At 49.8% G+C, this 14,898-nt stretch overlaps 1 protein-coding gene across 2 annotated transcripts in view; it reads left to right on the top strand.

Moving 5' to 3' along the window:
• LOC144773069 (galectin-1-like) overlaps positions 1–14,898 on the top strand; it is a 131,722-nt gene that overhangs the window by 102,413 nt on the left and 14,411 nt on the right. For both annotated transcript variants that reach the window (XM_078657864.1, XM_078657871.1), the window contains 2 exons: positions 4,865–4,944; positions 6,603–6,774. In XM_078657864.1, the coding sequence (XP_078513990.1) occupies positions 4,865–4,944; positions 6,603–6,774 (252 nt within the window). The remainder of the gene's footprint in view (positions 1–4,864; positions 4,945–6,602; positions 6,775–14,898) is intronic.

Below are 14,898 nucleotides of genomic sequence, written 5' to 3'. Positions count from 1 at the left end.
AAAGGACGGGCATTTCCGGTTCACTGGGCTCGCAAAGAGATCTATGTGTGGATGACCCCAACACCAAAAGATGAAGTTCAGAGTCGGCTGATGTAGCTCCCACTCGTGAATCGAGGATGCGGACCTGCTGAGGGCATCCGCTAGGATGTTCGAGATGCCCGGTAGATGAACTGCTGTCAGGGTAATGTGGTGCCGAAGCACCCAATCACAGATAGTCTGTGCTAGTCGAGACAGGAGAGGAGATTTGGTGTCGCCCTGCTTGTTCACATAGTGCATACTGGTGGTGTTGTCGGTTTGGATGAGCAACGATTCTCCCTGGATTAGAAGATGGAACGATTTGAGAGCAAGGAAGATGGCCATCAACTCCAACCTGTTGATGTGCCAGGAACGTTGAGACTGAGTCCATTTGCCCTTGATGGACAGCCTTTGAAGGTGTGCGCCCCAACCTTCCAAGGAGACATCCGTGGTCAGAATGAGTTCCGGAGATGTGGTGAGGAATGAGGTCCCGGCAGCCACGTTGGACGGCTGCGCCCACCACTGGAGAGCCGACCTCATCCGGGCGGTCACACGAACGAGATTGTTGAAAGTGCCGGTGACTTGATGCCACTGACCGTCCAATTCTTCCTGAATGGGGCGACTCCTGAGCCTGCAATTTGGGACCAGAGAGATGCACAAGGACACCATTCCCAGAAAAGACTTCAATATATGAACGAAAACGGACTCTTTTGAAAAAATGAGCCACCAGGCGTAGAATCCGCAGCTGACGTTCGTGAGACACGAATACTTTGGCTAGTGATGTATCCAGATTGGCGCCTAGAAAAGTCCTGCAGTGAGCTGGGTCGACTTCTCGGCATTGATGGAAAGACCGAGGGAGCGAAATATGGTCTGACAGAGTTGAGTGTCTCGAGACAGCTGGCTGTGAGACTGCAACTTGATGAGACAATAGTCTACGTATGGAAACATTTGGACGCCCTGTAGACGTAGGTAAGCCACCACTGCAGCCAAAACCTTTGTGAAGACACGGGGGCGGAGAGCAGGCCGAAAGGCAGCACCCTGAATTGAAAGTCTCTTCGCCCCACCCGGAAGCGCAAGTACTTCCGGTGACGAGGAAGAATTGACACATGGAAATAAGCATCCTGGAGGTCGATGGTGGTCATTAAGTAGTCCTTGCAGAGAAGACGTAGGATCTCCATCAGCGTGAGCATGCGGAAGTACTGGCACTTCAGGTATTTGTTCAGTACCCGTAAATCGAGGATTGGACGCCAGTCGCCTGTCTTTTTGAGGATGAGGAAACACCAGGAATAAATCCCCCTCTGAGACTTGGGAACCACTGCAATGGCACCTTTTTGAATCATGATGTGAATCTGCTGGAAAAGTTCTTTGAGGTGCGCAGGAGGCGGACCAGTCGGAGGAGTGTGAGGAGGAAACTTTACGAACTCCAGTGCATGGCCCTTTGATACAATATCCAGCACCCAACGGTCCGAGGTGATTGAGGACCATTAAGAAAAGAACAGAGAGATTCGACCTCCAACCTTGCGCAGGAAAGGTAAGTCATTGCCTTTTGGAAGTGGAACCTCTATAGCAAGACTTTCCACGATATGATTTGGAAGACTGCTGGCGAGAGGTCTGCTGCGGCTGGTTGGAATACCGTTGATTTCCCTGGCCATAGGAGCGGTATTGATTAGATCCGCCACGAAAAGAAGAGGTGGAGCCGCGTCCGGGCACACCACGAAAAGGCTGTTTGCGGAACTGTAAAGTGCCCAAGGAAAGAGCTGTTTCAGTGTCTTTCTTCATCGTCTGCAGTGCCTCATCGACATGTTGACCGAAGAGTGACTCACCGTCATAAGGCATGTTGAGAATTTTCGCCTGAACTTCCTGGCGAAAAGAGGTAGAACTGAGCCAACCCTGGCATCGCAGAACAACTGCCCCCGCAGGCTGACGGAAGCCAGTGCAGGCGATATCCACGGAGCAGTCGATGATCTCTTCCAACGCTCTTTCCCCCTCCTGAAGAATTTGAAGACCCTCCGCCCTGGAGGACTCAGGAATAAGGGCAACAAAGGTGGACATGTCAGACCACATCTGACGATCGTAGCGTCCCAGTATAGCCAAAGCATTAGCGGCCCTTACAGTAGTGGAAGCCATCGTTAAAAATTTTTGCCCGATGGCATCGAGGCGACGACCTTCGCAATCAGGAGGAGCCGTAATCGGGGAAGATGGGTTTCTGGAACGCCTGGCAGCCTGGGTGACTACTGAATCCGGCTTAGGCTGTGCCACCAGGCAAGCTGGAGAACCCTGGGGCGACGTATACTTTTTCTCCAAACGAGGTAGTTGTGCAGGGATGGAATTTGGCGTTTGCATCAACTTGACTCCCTCATTCCAAATGAAGTCGATGATTGGGACTGGCCGAACTTGTTTGAAAGGTAGACTGTTAAAGTCGTACAGAAAGCAGTCTTCTTCCCTTTGAACCATAGGAAGTTTAAAGCGGAGTGCCGCTCTATCCATGAGTTGGTGAAAGCCTGCAATGTCAACAGGAGGGGAATCCCCAGGAGTTGGAGGAGGTGGGGACGGTGTCTGAATCTGGTAATCGGCCCAATCTTGCATATCACCATCACTATCAGTATCATCATCCTGCAGCTCGCCATCCTCTCTGTCTGGGCGAAGATTATCATCATCGTCTTCGTACACCGTATCATGGACCTGAGTAGAGGTCTTAGCCGGAGCAGGTGGTGGTGCCGGGTGCAGCAACGGAACAGCGGCAAGAACTTGTGCAGTTGCAGGCGCCGTAGGCAGAGGCTAACCATGGGGAGATGGCGGGAAACGCCCGTTGTAATCCTCCAGCATATATTGGAGATTGGAAATGAGGGAAAGAGGAAGTGCTGCCAAAGGAACCTGAGTGGACGGTTCCTCCTCTTGAAAATACGAGTCCTCGTGATCATCCCCGTAGTCTTGACACTTTATGACTAGTTCAGAAGGGCTTCGTGCTGCCCGGAAATGATCATCCTCATCTTCCTCAGAACCAGAGTCCTGTTCAGAACCTATCGCAAACAGAGGTGACGGGGGCTGCGTGTCACGTGGAATGGCAAGCTGTTCCAGAGGCACTTGGCGACGTTGCTGCAAAGGGTCGGCGGAGGAAACGCCATACCCGGATGAAGGAATCGGCACCAGAGGCAAGGATGCGAAGGATGATGGCTCCACCGTAGACGAAATCGTTGTCGAAGCCGTTGACGACGACAGAACAGACGTCGACGGAGCCACCGTCGATGGAGCCACCGCCGATGGAGCCACCGCCGACGGAGCCGCCGTCGACGGAGCCACCGTCGACGGAGTCATCGTAGACGAGGCCATCGTCGACAAAAACCACCGTCGACAGAACATTCGTCGACAGAGCAGCTGACGAAGAGGAGGCTTTCTTCACAATCCACGACGACGTAGATCCTGATGACGACGAGAGACCCTTCTTCGACGTCGAGGCGATAGGGATCGTCGACGAGACAGTTTTAAAACTGAGGCATACCTTCGTCGACAGACGCCGTCGACAAAGCCGAAGTCGTCGCCGACGAGCCTGAGACGGCAGATCTCGTCGTTGGGACAATCGTCAACGCTCCCGTCAACGATTTTGCACGTTTTGAGGTGGAAACGTGCTTAGAAGAAGCCGTAGACGCCTGAGAGTCAGATCTCGGGGGCGTAGCAGGAGGAAGTGGGGACACCACAGGAGCCTTCAAGAGTGAGAGTTTCTTCTTCTTCAAGAAGGGAGAAGGTAAATCCTGCACACTGCTATGCTTTGAGGCGGCCTTAGAACTACCGGACATCAGGCTTTCTGCGTCAGAAAGAGCTGAATCCTTGTCTTTCAGCCTTTATAACCAGAGGAGGCGGCGACCCTCCCTATCCATTAAGGTTTTGGTGGAAAAAGTCCTGGAGATTTTACATTTGCCTACCTCATGGTCAGGATAGAGGCAGTATATACATTTCTTGTGGGGGTCCTCAGAATAAAGTCGCAACTCCCCACAAGAAGAACAAGGTCTAAACAAATACTTCTTACTTGAAGAAATAGTAGAAAGTACTGGAAACCAGAATAAAGTAGAAAACTGAGCAGAGCTCAGGGAGACTCCCTTCACACGACATGCAGTAGAAAATCAGAGGGCCTGAGCCTCTGAGGAGAAGGTTCTGGAGGTGTGCTTGCGCCTGATTGGCTGTAGTTTGGCCTAACACAATGACAGGGATATGTTGCATAAGTTTTCTCTCTCTCCATGTATTCCTATGTGGGAATGATGACCTGGTATTTGCAACTATTTCTAGTGTGTATTTCTATGTGTTATGTTTTTACATACATATTTTATTGGGATTTTATTGCTATTTTATTTACCGTGGGGCTCCCACTTCGATGACAGGGAATATTCAAGCATGTGAATCTATGAAAGACACTCTAATACTGGAGAAAGTTATTTTTTGGCTTAAATTTCATTCCCCCTCAGCTCCTTCAAACTACGTAGCCTGCTCTATAGGGTAAAAATGGAATAGCGGCATCTCTGGGCCCGCCCATCTGGCGTCACTGCACATCCTATTTTCGTTTATTAGTAGTAGTCAGATAAAACCCAATCTGGACACTGTCCCTGAACTCGCCACAGGCACTTACTTTCTTGTTGTGGGATCAAGACTAGCTCTGAGCTTAAAGTATAAAACATAGGACCACAAAGGTCAGATGCCTTCCATGCCAGAGTTTCAGAATTTCAATGTGTCATACATTTACATATAAAGATTATAAATGCTAGCTAGTTTTACGCTCTCAGAATAATATTGACGAGGGAAGGGTGCAGGGGTGAACTTAGAACACCAACAATGCTGATGTATTTTGCTTTCTTTACAGAAAATGGAAGTGTACAATATGATCCTCAAGCTGGGCGAATGGGTCAAAATTACGGGCATTATACCACCGGATGCCAAGCAGTAAGAGGGCAGGGCATCTGAAGTATTGATTGGGGGTGGGTAGAGGAAGATGGGGCCGGGGTATCTGAAGTATTGATTAGGGGTGGGTAGATGAAGATAGGGCTGGGGTATCTGAAGTATTGATAGGGGGTGGGTAGAGGAAGAGGGGACCGGGGAATCTGAAGTATTGATTGGGGGTGGGTAGAGGAAGAGGGGGCCGGGGAATCTAAAGTATTGATTGGGAGAGGGTAGAGGAATATGGGGCCGGGGTATCTGAAGTATTGATTGGGGGTGGGTAGAGGAAGATGGGACCGGGGTATCTAAAGTATTGACTGGAGGTGGGTAGAGAAGATGGGGCAGGGGCATCTGAAATATTGATTGCAGGTGGGTAAAGAAGATGGGGCCGGGGTATCTGAAGTATTGATTGGGGGTGGGTAGAGGAAGATTGGGGGTGGGTAGAGGAAGATTGGGGGTGGGTAGAGGAAGATGGGGTGGGTAGAGGAAGATGGGGGTTGGTAGAGAAAAAATGGGGCTGAGGTATCTGAAGTATTGATTGGGGTGGGTAGAGGAAGATGGGGCCGGGGTATCTGAAGTATTGATTGGGGATGGGTAGAGGAAGATGGGGCCGGGGTATCTGAAGTATTGATTGGGGTGGGTAGAGGAAGATGGGGCTGGGGTATCTGAAGTATTGATTGATTGGGAGTGGGTAGAGGAAGGTGAGGCCGGAGTATCTGAAGTATTGATTGGGGGTGGGTAGAGGAAGAGGGGGCTGGGGTATCTGAGGGTAGTAATAATAGAAACAGACAGAGCATTGTCTGAATATAATGACTGGCCCTAGGTTTAGGAGTTGGTGCGTCTAGTGTTGTGTGGGGTGTATTAAAGGTTGGTGAGGTATTAGTAGATAGGACTGCAGCATATTAGGAGAATAAGGCCGGAGGGAAGCGGGGTATACAAGGGGTGGGGTATACAGATAGTGTTCAAGGCTGAAGCAGAGGATCTTGGGGTAAGTAGTGAGCCGTGAGACCTCTCACCGGTGAGGGGTCACTTTAAGTGGTGAGCACCTGGGACCTGGAGGGTAATGGGCAGTATGAGTATTAAGGTGCAAGGCTTATTCTGAAGATCAAGAGGGCAAGCTATTTTCCTGGGATAACTGGAGAGTGAGGGTGCAGGACAATCACCTGTGGTTGAGGGAATTAGAGGGTGATGGTGTAGGAAATGCCTGGCTGGGGCAGTGGGTGAGGGAGGCTACAAACGCCTGGGTATCTGGAGGGTAAGGGCGCAGGATAGAATGTGAGCGGCTGGGTATCTGTGGTAGTGAGGGCATGGGGCAAACTGGTGAAGTTGGTGGTACCGGTTTTAGCTTTGATACGTGTTACGGAAGGTGTTTAAGAAGACCCTGTTCTGGAGGTGGGTGGCGGGGAGGAGGGAAGGGTGGACGGGAGTGGGTGTTTTGTATGGTTTTCCTGTGGGGGTCACTGGTATTTCAGCCTCGCCCCTCGCATGCACCACATGGTAGCCAGTTGGGTGGGGGCATGTACTGTGCAGATGTGTACGCTAGGACCCTTTAAACATAGACCCCCCAGTCCACCAGGGTACACTTTAGAACACTGCCCCTGTGCTGCTATGTCTGCCTTTTCTGAGTGCAATGTTTTTCCTCTCTCTTCTTCCTTACCCTGCAGATTCGTTATTAACCTGGGCAAGGACAGCTCGAACATTGTCCTGCACTTCAACCCACGCTTCAACTACGGGGGCTTTGTCAACACCATCGTCTACAACTCCCAGAAGGCGGGCAGCTGGGGCAAGGAGCAGCGCGAAACCGCCTTCCCCTTCAAGCAGGGGGAGAAGACAGAGGTGAGCAGGGGCGGCCGCGCAAGGGCGCACTCTGAAGCTTCCCCATGCATCCGCGCGAGGGCGCACTCTGAAGCTTCCCCAGCCAGACCCAACCCTGTCTCTTCTCTAGTCATTAGGAAACTACACCTCGCAGGCTGCCTCTTCACAACAGCACCTGGTATACACATAGTGTAAAGTTCAAAAAACATATAATAAGGGTTATTTGTAAATAAATATCGAAGTGGGGGAGGGAGCGGCTCCATCCGACTGGGTTTAAAAAGAAATCTTATGTTTCATTGCAGTATAAGGCGTACAATGAAAATGCAGCACTGCCTTTTTTACCCGAAGGCTGCGTTCCTCTGCGGACCTGCAAAGCTATTAACTTTGTCAGTTTGTTTGGCGCTTAAATTCAGGCCAAGACGAAGGCTCCAGTCTCGGCCCGAGGGCTTGGTGACTCACTCAGTATGATTTGAGCTGACACTGCGGCACCATATGACGTATCTAACTGTGCTTGTGACATGGAAGGGGTTTTTGCAAGCGTTTGCATTTTGGCTTCATGTTTGTTTGGTGTTCTCTCTGAACTGTGGGTCACGTGCTTGGGGCGCTCACTCTACTCCCACATGAGGATAGTTTAGCGAGGTGGGGGGGCTTAGGCCTGGCGCACTGAGCAGGACAAAGTACGCAGTCACATTAAGTATTGGAACTGGTGGGCCAATGACCATGAGCGATCATTGCCAGGTTCATTTATAGCCTCTGGCAATGTCTGGCCCAAGGGTGCGATTGCAACATTTCCGGCTTCACACCGAGTGAACAACAGGACAGATTACCCGTCACATCTCATCTTAACTCGGTCCTTTTCAGGTCTCGCCTGAGCCAGCACGCAGGGACTGCTCTGCAAGATATTAAGTAAGGGCTTTGAGCCCTGAACACACACTTGTGCGTGTGCTTTTTTTAAAATTAACCTGCGACTTGCCTTTGCGTGCGTCTTTCTAATAAAGACAGCACACAATTGGCTCAAGGCGGGTGAATGTCCCGCCTTCTCTGGCCCTTGGCCTAGGGTCCTCGGGAGAGCGCACAACCACTATCTGTTTCCAATTATCTTAATTGAAAACAGATGGTGGTCACACTGGCCCTGGTGCACATTCCTTATAGCGCAAGCGCACCACTCCCGGGATTTTTTTTTGTGGAGCTGAGCTTGGCCTGCATACCATGCATGCCTTCACGTTAGGGACATGGCCCCACACGAGTGCCCTTTCTTGCAAAGTCCCAAAGTTCTTGTCCTTGTTACTTCTGTACTAGAAGCCCCGGCTAATTTTTCAATATTTTCGCCGTTCGTTTGGGGTGGGGGAATGGGGGGGGGATAACGCAATAGCCAGCTCCGAACAGCCCAGTGTCCCGCTCCTACAATTGCCGGGCTCAGGGAGCGAAAATACACTCAACATAGCCATGGAGGCTGGCAGTGAGTGAAGCCCATGTCACCCTCCCTTGAACTGCAATGCTTCCTCCCCAACCCAGGATCTTGTCCTTCCCACGTTCACTTCACCGCCCCCTCCTCCCCCCACTCCAATTTGCATCTGCTTTGAGCAGGTTATAAATAAGAGCATTAAACTCCCTGGGATGGGGATGGTGGTGGTGGTAGGGGTGGTGCGGACTGCATAAAAGGCCACAGGAATCCTGGGTGTGCAGGTTATTCTCCATCCCAGGCACTTTAACACATGACCCTCGTCCCCTGTTAAATCCTGGGGAGGCACCTGCTGGTATCGCCCTAGATAACGAGGACGTCTTAATGAGGCCCTTATTTTGGCAGAATGCAATACTGCGTCAGTTATAATAAACCTTGTAAAGAAGTCTCCATTGATATCGGATTTGATCTAGTTCAGTTTCATGTTTTGCCAGGACTCCACTGTTTTTGCCCTCGGTGAAATCTACCCTCATTACGCTGCAACGTGTCCAAGATGCGGATGGTCAAGCGTTTCTTTTTCCTTATAACGCAGTCAAATCTACAAATTGTTAGTTTTAGATCAGAATAGTGGAGAGATTGCGTTGTGTCCACTCAACTTTTAATTCTTCTGAGGTCGATACAAGGAGTACCACTGAGTTGGATAACAGTAAACATCTGATATTCAGCACCAAGATACTCTTGAGTGAACGTTCGCTCTTCAAATGCACGTTATGTTATGTTAGTGTGTCGGACCATGCACTTTAGTGTGACCCCGTGACATGTTAGCTGGGTCTGCTTTTCACAACGAAGGTGGTGGGAAATTAAACATAACGTAAGGAAGCACACTCTGCTTCTCGTTGTGTAGATTGTAGACGAATGTGTAAAAGACCAAATGATAAAAACCACAGAGTTAGACTAGCGTATACCTGGTCATTGATCCATTCTGGAGTGGCGTGGTGTGGGCCGGCATTCATGTGCTGTGAGATTTATAACTGGAGAATGCTCAGTCATCGTCGATATGTCATTGGATCACTTGTTTGATTAATTTTGGGCTGCCTATAAACATTTTTTTAAAGTTGGATCTCGCATAGTGCGACACTTGGACACAATTCGTGACTGAACTATACTGGTTTTGACTAGTGATCGAGTAGGTAATCCCACTGTCAAATTTGACCTCTAACATGTCCCGGTTACATGCATGAGTAGCTCAAAAGCCATCCTTTTTGCTTTGCATTCTGGGATTTGTAGATCAGTCGATCCTAGTAAATCAGGACTACAAGTCACAGAATGTAAAACAAAAGCGTGCAGTGGACGACATTCTGACGTATGGACGCGGGAAACCTTTTATAGAGATGATCATGAAGCATGCCTCGGCTTCGGAGAACGGGGTGACTGATGCACAGAAGAGTACAGCTTGGGGTGGAGGCAACCTCAATGAGACAAGACTACCCGTAGATGCTCGTGGTCTGAGGAGCTTCCGTTAGAAAGTTGCTGAACTGATACTGCTGTAGAGCCAGCACTCGCATGTGTACTGTGCCCCTCGGATAGAGGAACAGCCAGATAGGAGCAAGCGATAGGGCCTAGCGCCAGTACTTGCCTTTCATCTGTTCCTCGCCCTCCCAAACCCCGTGCACGCCCTGTGGGGTGTGGAGAGCGGGTTTCTAATCTGCGTGAAACAGATTCGCGCCTATAAACCGAGCTTTGGATCTAAGAAATGAAATCGAAGCCGCCTGTCGCCTCTAACTGCGAAAGCCATGTAATGCATATTTTCTTGAGAAAAAATTAATTGCTTAGAAATGATCTTTGTTGACTGGTTTGCGTAGCTTGGGAATTGACATACAATTTTAATACACATATTTAGGGACAGACAGAAAAAACTGAATGCAGCGGCATTATTTTAATTTGAGAAACCTTTTTCTACTTCCACTTATCTCCTAAAATAAATATGAATCATGTATGCAATACGTGGAGGCGCAGCCACCAGTGTTCTAGGTCAGTGATCCTTAACCCTTTGACTTCTGTGAACTCCCACTTAATCATTACTGGAACCCGGGAACCCACTGAAACATTATTGGAATCTGGGAACACCCACTGTAGGAGGATGGATATCTGACTATGGTTACCCCCAACTTTTTGCCTAGTGTTTAGCTGGTTTTCGACTTAGTTGGCCTGGGATCCTGCTAATCAGGACCTCAGGTTGTCTGCTCTCTCTGTAAAATTGACTCCATGTACTTTAGGTACATCTCCAATTGGATATTGGGTCACCTTGTGAGACCCTGTATAGTGTACCATAGGTACCCAGGGCATAGGTGCATCCAAGGCCTACCAGGGGCTGCAGCATGAATTATACCACCCCTGGCTGGCCCTCCAAACTGACACTACAGGCTGATCACTCAGCTTGGGCAAGGTGGTGTAATCACCCATTGCTTAGATATAGTATACCTATATCTAACCCTATATATAGACACATATACACCTATAAGTTACGCCTATGGTAGACCTCGACAATCCTGGAGGTAGAGTGCTTGGTTTTATGTGAGATGGTGCTCTAGCATGAGCTGAGCCTGTCTGCAGCTTTCGGAACCATGTCCTTATAGCTGTTCTATGATATAGCCATACCATATACTCTTAAGTGCATTATAATCCTCGCGGTTAATGCTAACTTTGGTTTGGCTTTATCAAAACATGTCGTGTAAGGTGTCATACGCTTTGGAATACTACCCCCCGCCAATTGGCGGGGTTAGCATTCCACTCTTCTAGAGGGAGAAGACATGTTGGTTACTGCTTTACCCGGTTAAAGTTAAACAGAGCCTCAGCATCACAAAATGGATGCTGCTGCCACAGACACGAATCTGACCTCCTGCAGCTGGGGGAAACTCCAGCAAGAGAGGCCTGGACAATAGGTTTCCTGCCTTGGGAGGTGCGAGCACCTCCCCAGACAGGCTTTTGTGTATTGGGGCAGGGTGGGTTGAAAAGAATGAGACACTGCCGCGCCTGCATTTCTCCTCGACGCGTCTTCGCGGTTGCTCGCCCGTTGGCTAGTGCCCTCCTGAAGACTCCATTTTGAATTTCCACAGCTTGCCTGGTTGCTATGGCCTTGCTCCTGCTTTCCTGTAAAGGGGAAGCTCCCCAGACCTTGCTGGTCTGAACAGAAGCCGATCTTCCCTTTCTGCGTGGGTTGCCTTTGCCAAGGCTTGTTGACTCCAATCCGGAAGCCGACACCGCCAGCAGCGAGATCCTTGATGGGACAGTCTGTATTCAGCTCCTGGTCATCGTCGACGCCTCCTGGTCCACATGGCTGCAGAGACAAGCTTCGCATCTTCACCTGATTGCTCCGGACAACGCCTGGTTCCTTCCAGGTTCCTTCCTGGTCACTGGCTAGTGACCCAGACTCTGCCCCCTCTGCTTTCAGGTTCTTCACGACTTCGATCCACTCTTGGATCCACCCGGACATCTTCCTCCTGGTCGCCTGCAGCATCTTCTTGCAGCTCTCCATAGGATTCGACGACGAAACCCGACACGACATCACACCTATGCACCCGTCTCCTATGGGTGAGGTAACTCGAGTACTCCAGTGCTCCCGTGGGTAAGAACTATCCAAGTGTCCTAAAATAATTGTGTTTCCCCGCAATCCTCAAGGAGGTGTCCTACATCAACTAGTTTGTAACTCGTACGTTCCCATTGACTTTCTATTGGAACCCGCATGTGTGTTTAGACACTGCACACGCGTCCTGTGGGCCTCCTACTTCCAAGCCCTTGGTTGATCTGTGTAGCCCCAGCGATTTTCTAGGCCCTAGACCTATTCACCAATCCTGAAGTGGTTCTTCTACCACTTCTTTAGTATATGGTTCGTGAGGCCCCTAGGGCAGAATTGTATTTGTGCAACTTATAGTATGCTTATTGAGTAACTTGTGCTGTATCTCGAACTCCGGTCTCATAAAGAGTACAGAGTGGTTGTGTTAGTAATAAATACATATATATTTGATATATACCTTGTGTGGTGTCCTTTCATTTGGTATTCAAGGGATTATAATTGGTAAAACAGCTGGCTTCACATGCTCTCTGAAGTTTTAGCCTAAGACTGCTTTGTCCATGCTACCACTAGGATAGCTGGTCTATAAGGTTAACTTTACAACCATCACCATAAGGGTTGTTTGGACTGGTGCAAGGTCCTCACTAGAATAGTGAACATCATATACCAGGCCAACTTCTCACACCCACTGTCTCACAGGGCACAAGTCCTAAAACAAGCATTGGCATAGCCAATAGGTGTCGCCTTTGGGACCTTGTAAGTAAAAAAAAAAAAAAAAAAAGAAGTGTAAGACTTCACGTTTACATTTACTGAATCCTAAATACGAAGTAAATGTAAATGTGAAGTCTTATACTTCAGTTTTTCTTTTTACTTAGAAGGACCCAAATGCAATATCCTATTGGCTATGCCAATGCTTGTTCTTTGTATTCTGACGTTAGCTCGTTGGATGGCATGCAAAGGTTTTAGCTGAGAGCTCGGGGCAGGAGGGAGTGTTTCTCACAGGTGGTATCTAGGGTGCCGACTTCAGCCACACGGGCACTCAGCTGCCTCTGGGGCATCGCCACAGGTGTTGGGGCAGCCTCAACCGGTGTTGTGGGTTGGCCACCCGCCTGGACGTCCAGTTGGACGCTCTCGTCCTCCCATGATCGCCTTCTTCCCTTGTGACTTCATTCTCTCTGGTTGGGGTTGGGAAATCTCCTTCCACTTCCTTGAACCAGGAGATGCTTCTGGTAACAGTCTCTCCATCTTTCTCCGCGGTCACCATTGTCCCCTTGACATCCACCACTGTCCAGTGGCCAGGTTTGTAGGGGGTCCAGAACTTTCTGCCCGTCCTCTGTCCTTGATTATCACCTGGTCTCCTGATTGTAGATTGAGGTGCCTGTCTCTTCTTCTGTGGCTGGCAGCCAGGTTCTGCTGTTGTCGCCACGCTTGGGCTTCCTCCTCATTGTACGTGGGTCCGTTGAACATGAGCGTCCAGGGCGCTTGCTGGGTGGTGCTGTGTGGCGTACTTCTGCCGTCCCGCAAGAATAGTGCAGTTGGCTTTCTGGGTCTGTGCTTTCTGCAACTGCAATTCACAATGTCTTGTTGAGTGTACGCATAAATCTTTCAATTTCTCCATTTGCCTGCAGCGACTGTGGGGTGATGCGGTGGTGTCATACTCCGTGAAGTTGCATGAACTTGTGAAACACCCCTTCTTGAAAATTGGGTCCATTATCGAACTTGATCTCTTTGGGGCATCTGAACATTGCAAATATCTTCTCCAGCTCTATTTGAGCTTATTGTGCTTCGGTGGGTGAAGGGGACTTGCTGGCAAAAGCCAGAGTGGCCCACCTTCCCGGGTCTTGTGACCCGGGAAGGTGGGCCTCTCTCGCTCCCAGGCCCCCGGGGCTTGCTTCCACAAGGAGCTCCGTGTGCTTGGTGGGGTCGAACTACACGAGAGTGGTGTTGTCGAGGAGAGTGCTCTTGATTTTCTGGAATGCTGCTTCTTGTTGTTCCCACTTCCACCTGGTGTCTGATCGGGTGAGATTCCTTAGTGGTTCTGTGATGGTAGCTAGGTCTGGAATGAACCGGCCACAGTACGTGGCCATCCCCAGGAAACTCTGCACTTCCGACACAGGGATGGGGGGGGGGTGGCGCGTCTTTTATGGCTTGAGACTTTCACGGGTCCACCTGGATTCCCTCCTGGTTGAAGATGTACCCAAAGAAATCTATTTCTCATTGGAAGAATAAGCATTTCTCCCGGTGCCAGGTAACTCCATGGTCTTGAAGGCATTTTAGTGTGCCTTGGAGATGATTGTAGTGCTCATAGTGCTTGTCTGCGGAAAGGGAGTTAAAGAGAATGCATCACTGACGTTTAGTACACCTGGCAGCCCTGTCGAAATTTCGCGTATTGAGTTCCGGTACACCATTGCTGCTGTTGATATTCCAAAATTGAGGCGATTGTAGCACTGCAGCACCAGATGAGTGCTGAATGTTGTGATATATCTACTCTCCTCTGCCAGGACCAGTTGGTGGTACCCTGCATTTAGGTCTAGCTTTGAAAACCACTGGGATCCGTTGACGTCAGCCACGATTTCCTCCATCATTGGTGTGATGTGGCGCTCTCTTCCGATGGCCTTGTTGAGGAGTCACATATCGATGCACAGCCTGATTTTTCAATGTTGCCGTGTTTTTTGTATGCTATGACCATGGGGGACAACCAGGGGGTTGGCCACGACACCTTCTCGATTACCCCCTGATCCTCCAATTTCTGCAATTCCTGTTCCACCAGTGCCCGAAAGTGGAAGAGAATTTGACTGTGGCGGAATGCTGTTGGTGTCACTGAGGGGTCGATATGTAGCTTCACAGGGGGTCGTTTGATGCACCCCAGACCTTCAAGGAGGCTCGTAAATAGTTTCAGCAGTTCATCGGTTTGGTTTGCTTGCACTGTTCTCGTGAAGGTCGCGAGGGCCAAGTTCTCTGCTGTGTAACTGCGGAGTAGTGCGTCTGCCTCTTGATTGATGGCATGAACGGTTGTGACGATTTTGTGGTCGTCCGACTGGATGGGTAGGGTAATTTTTCTTCGTAGAGGCAGAGGTGAGTGACGGGGGGTCTCGACGGGTACGCCGCCGCAGCCCCCACCCAGGCGTCCACATTGCTGCACCCAGCATCTTTTTTACGACCATTGGTACTG

Source organism: Lissotriton helveticus, chromosome 1_1, assembly GCF_964261635.1.
Source record: "Lissotriton helveticus chromosome 1_1, aLisHel1.1, whole genome shotgun sequence".
Taxonomy (NCBI): Eukaryota; Metazoa; Chordata; class Amphibia; order Caudata; family Salamandridae; genus Lissotriton; species Lissotriton helveticus.
This window is presented reverse-complemented; position numbering and strand designations above follow the sequence as displayed.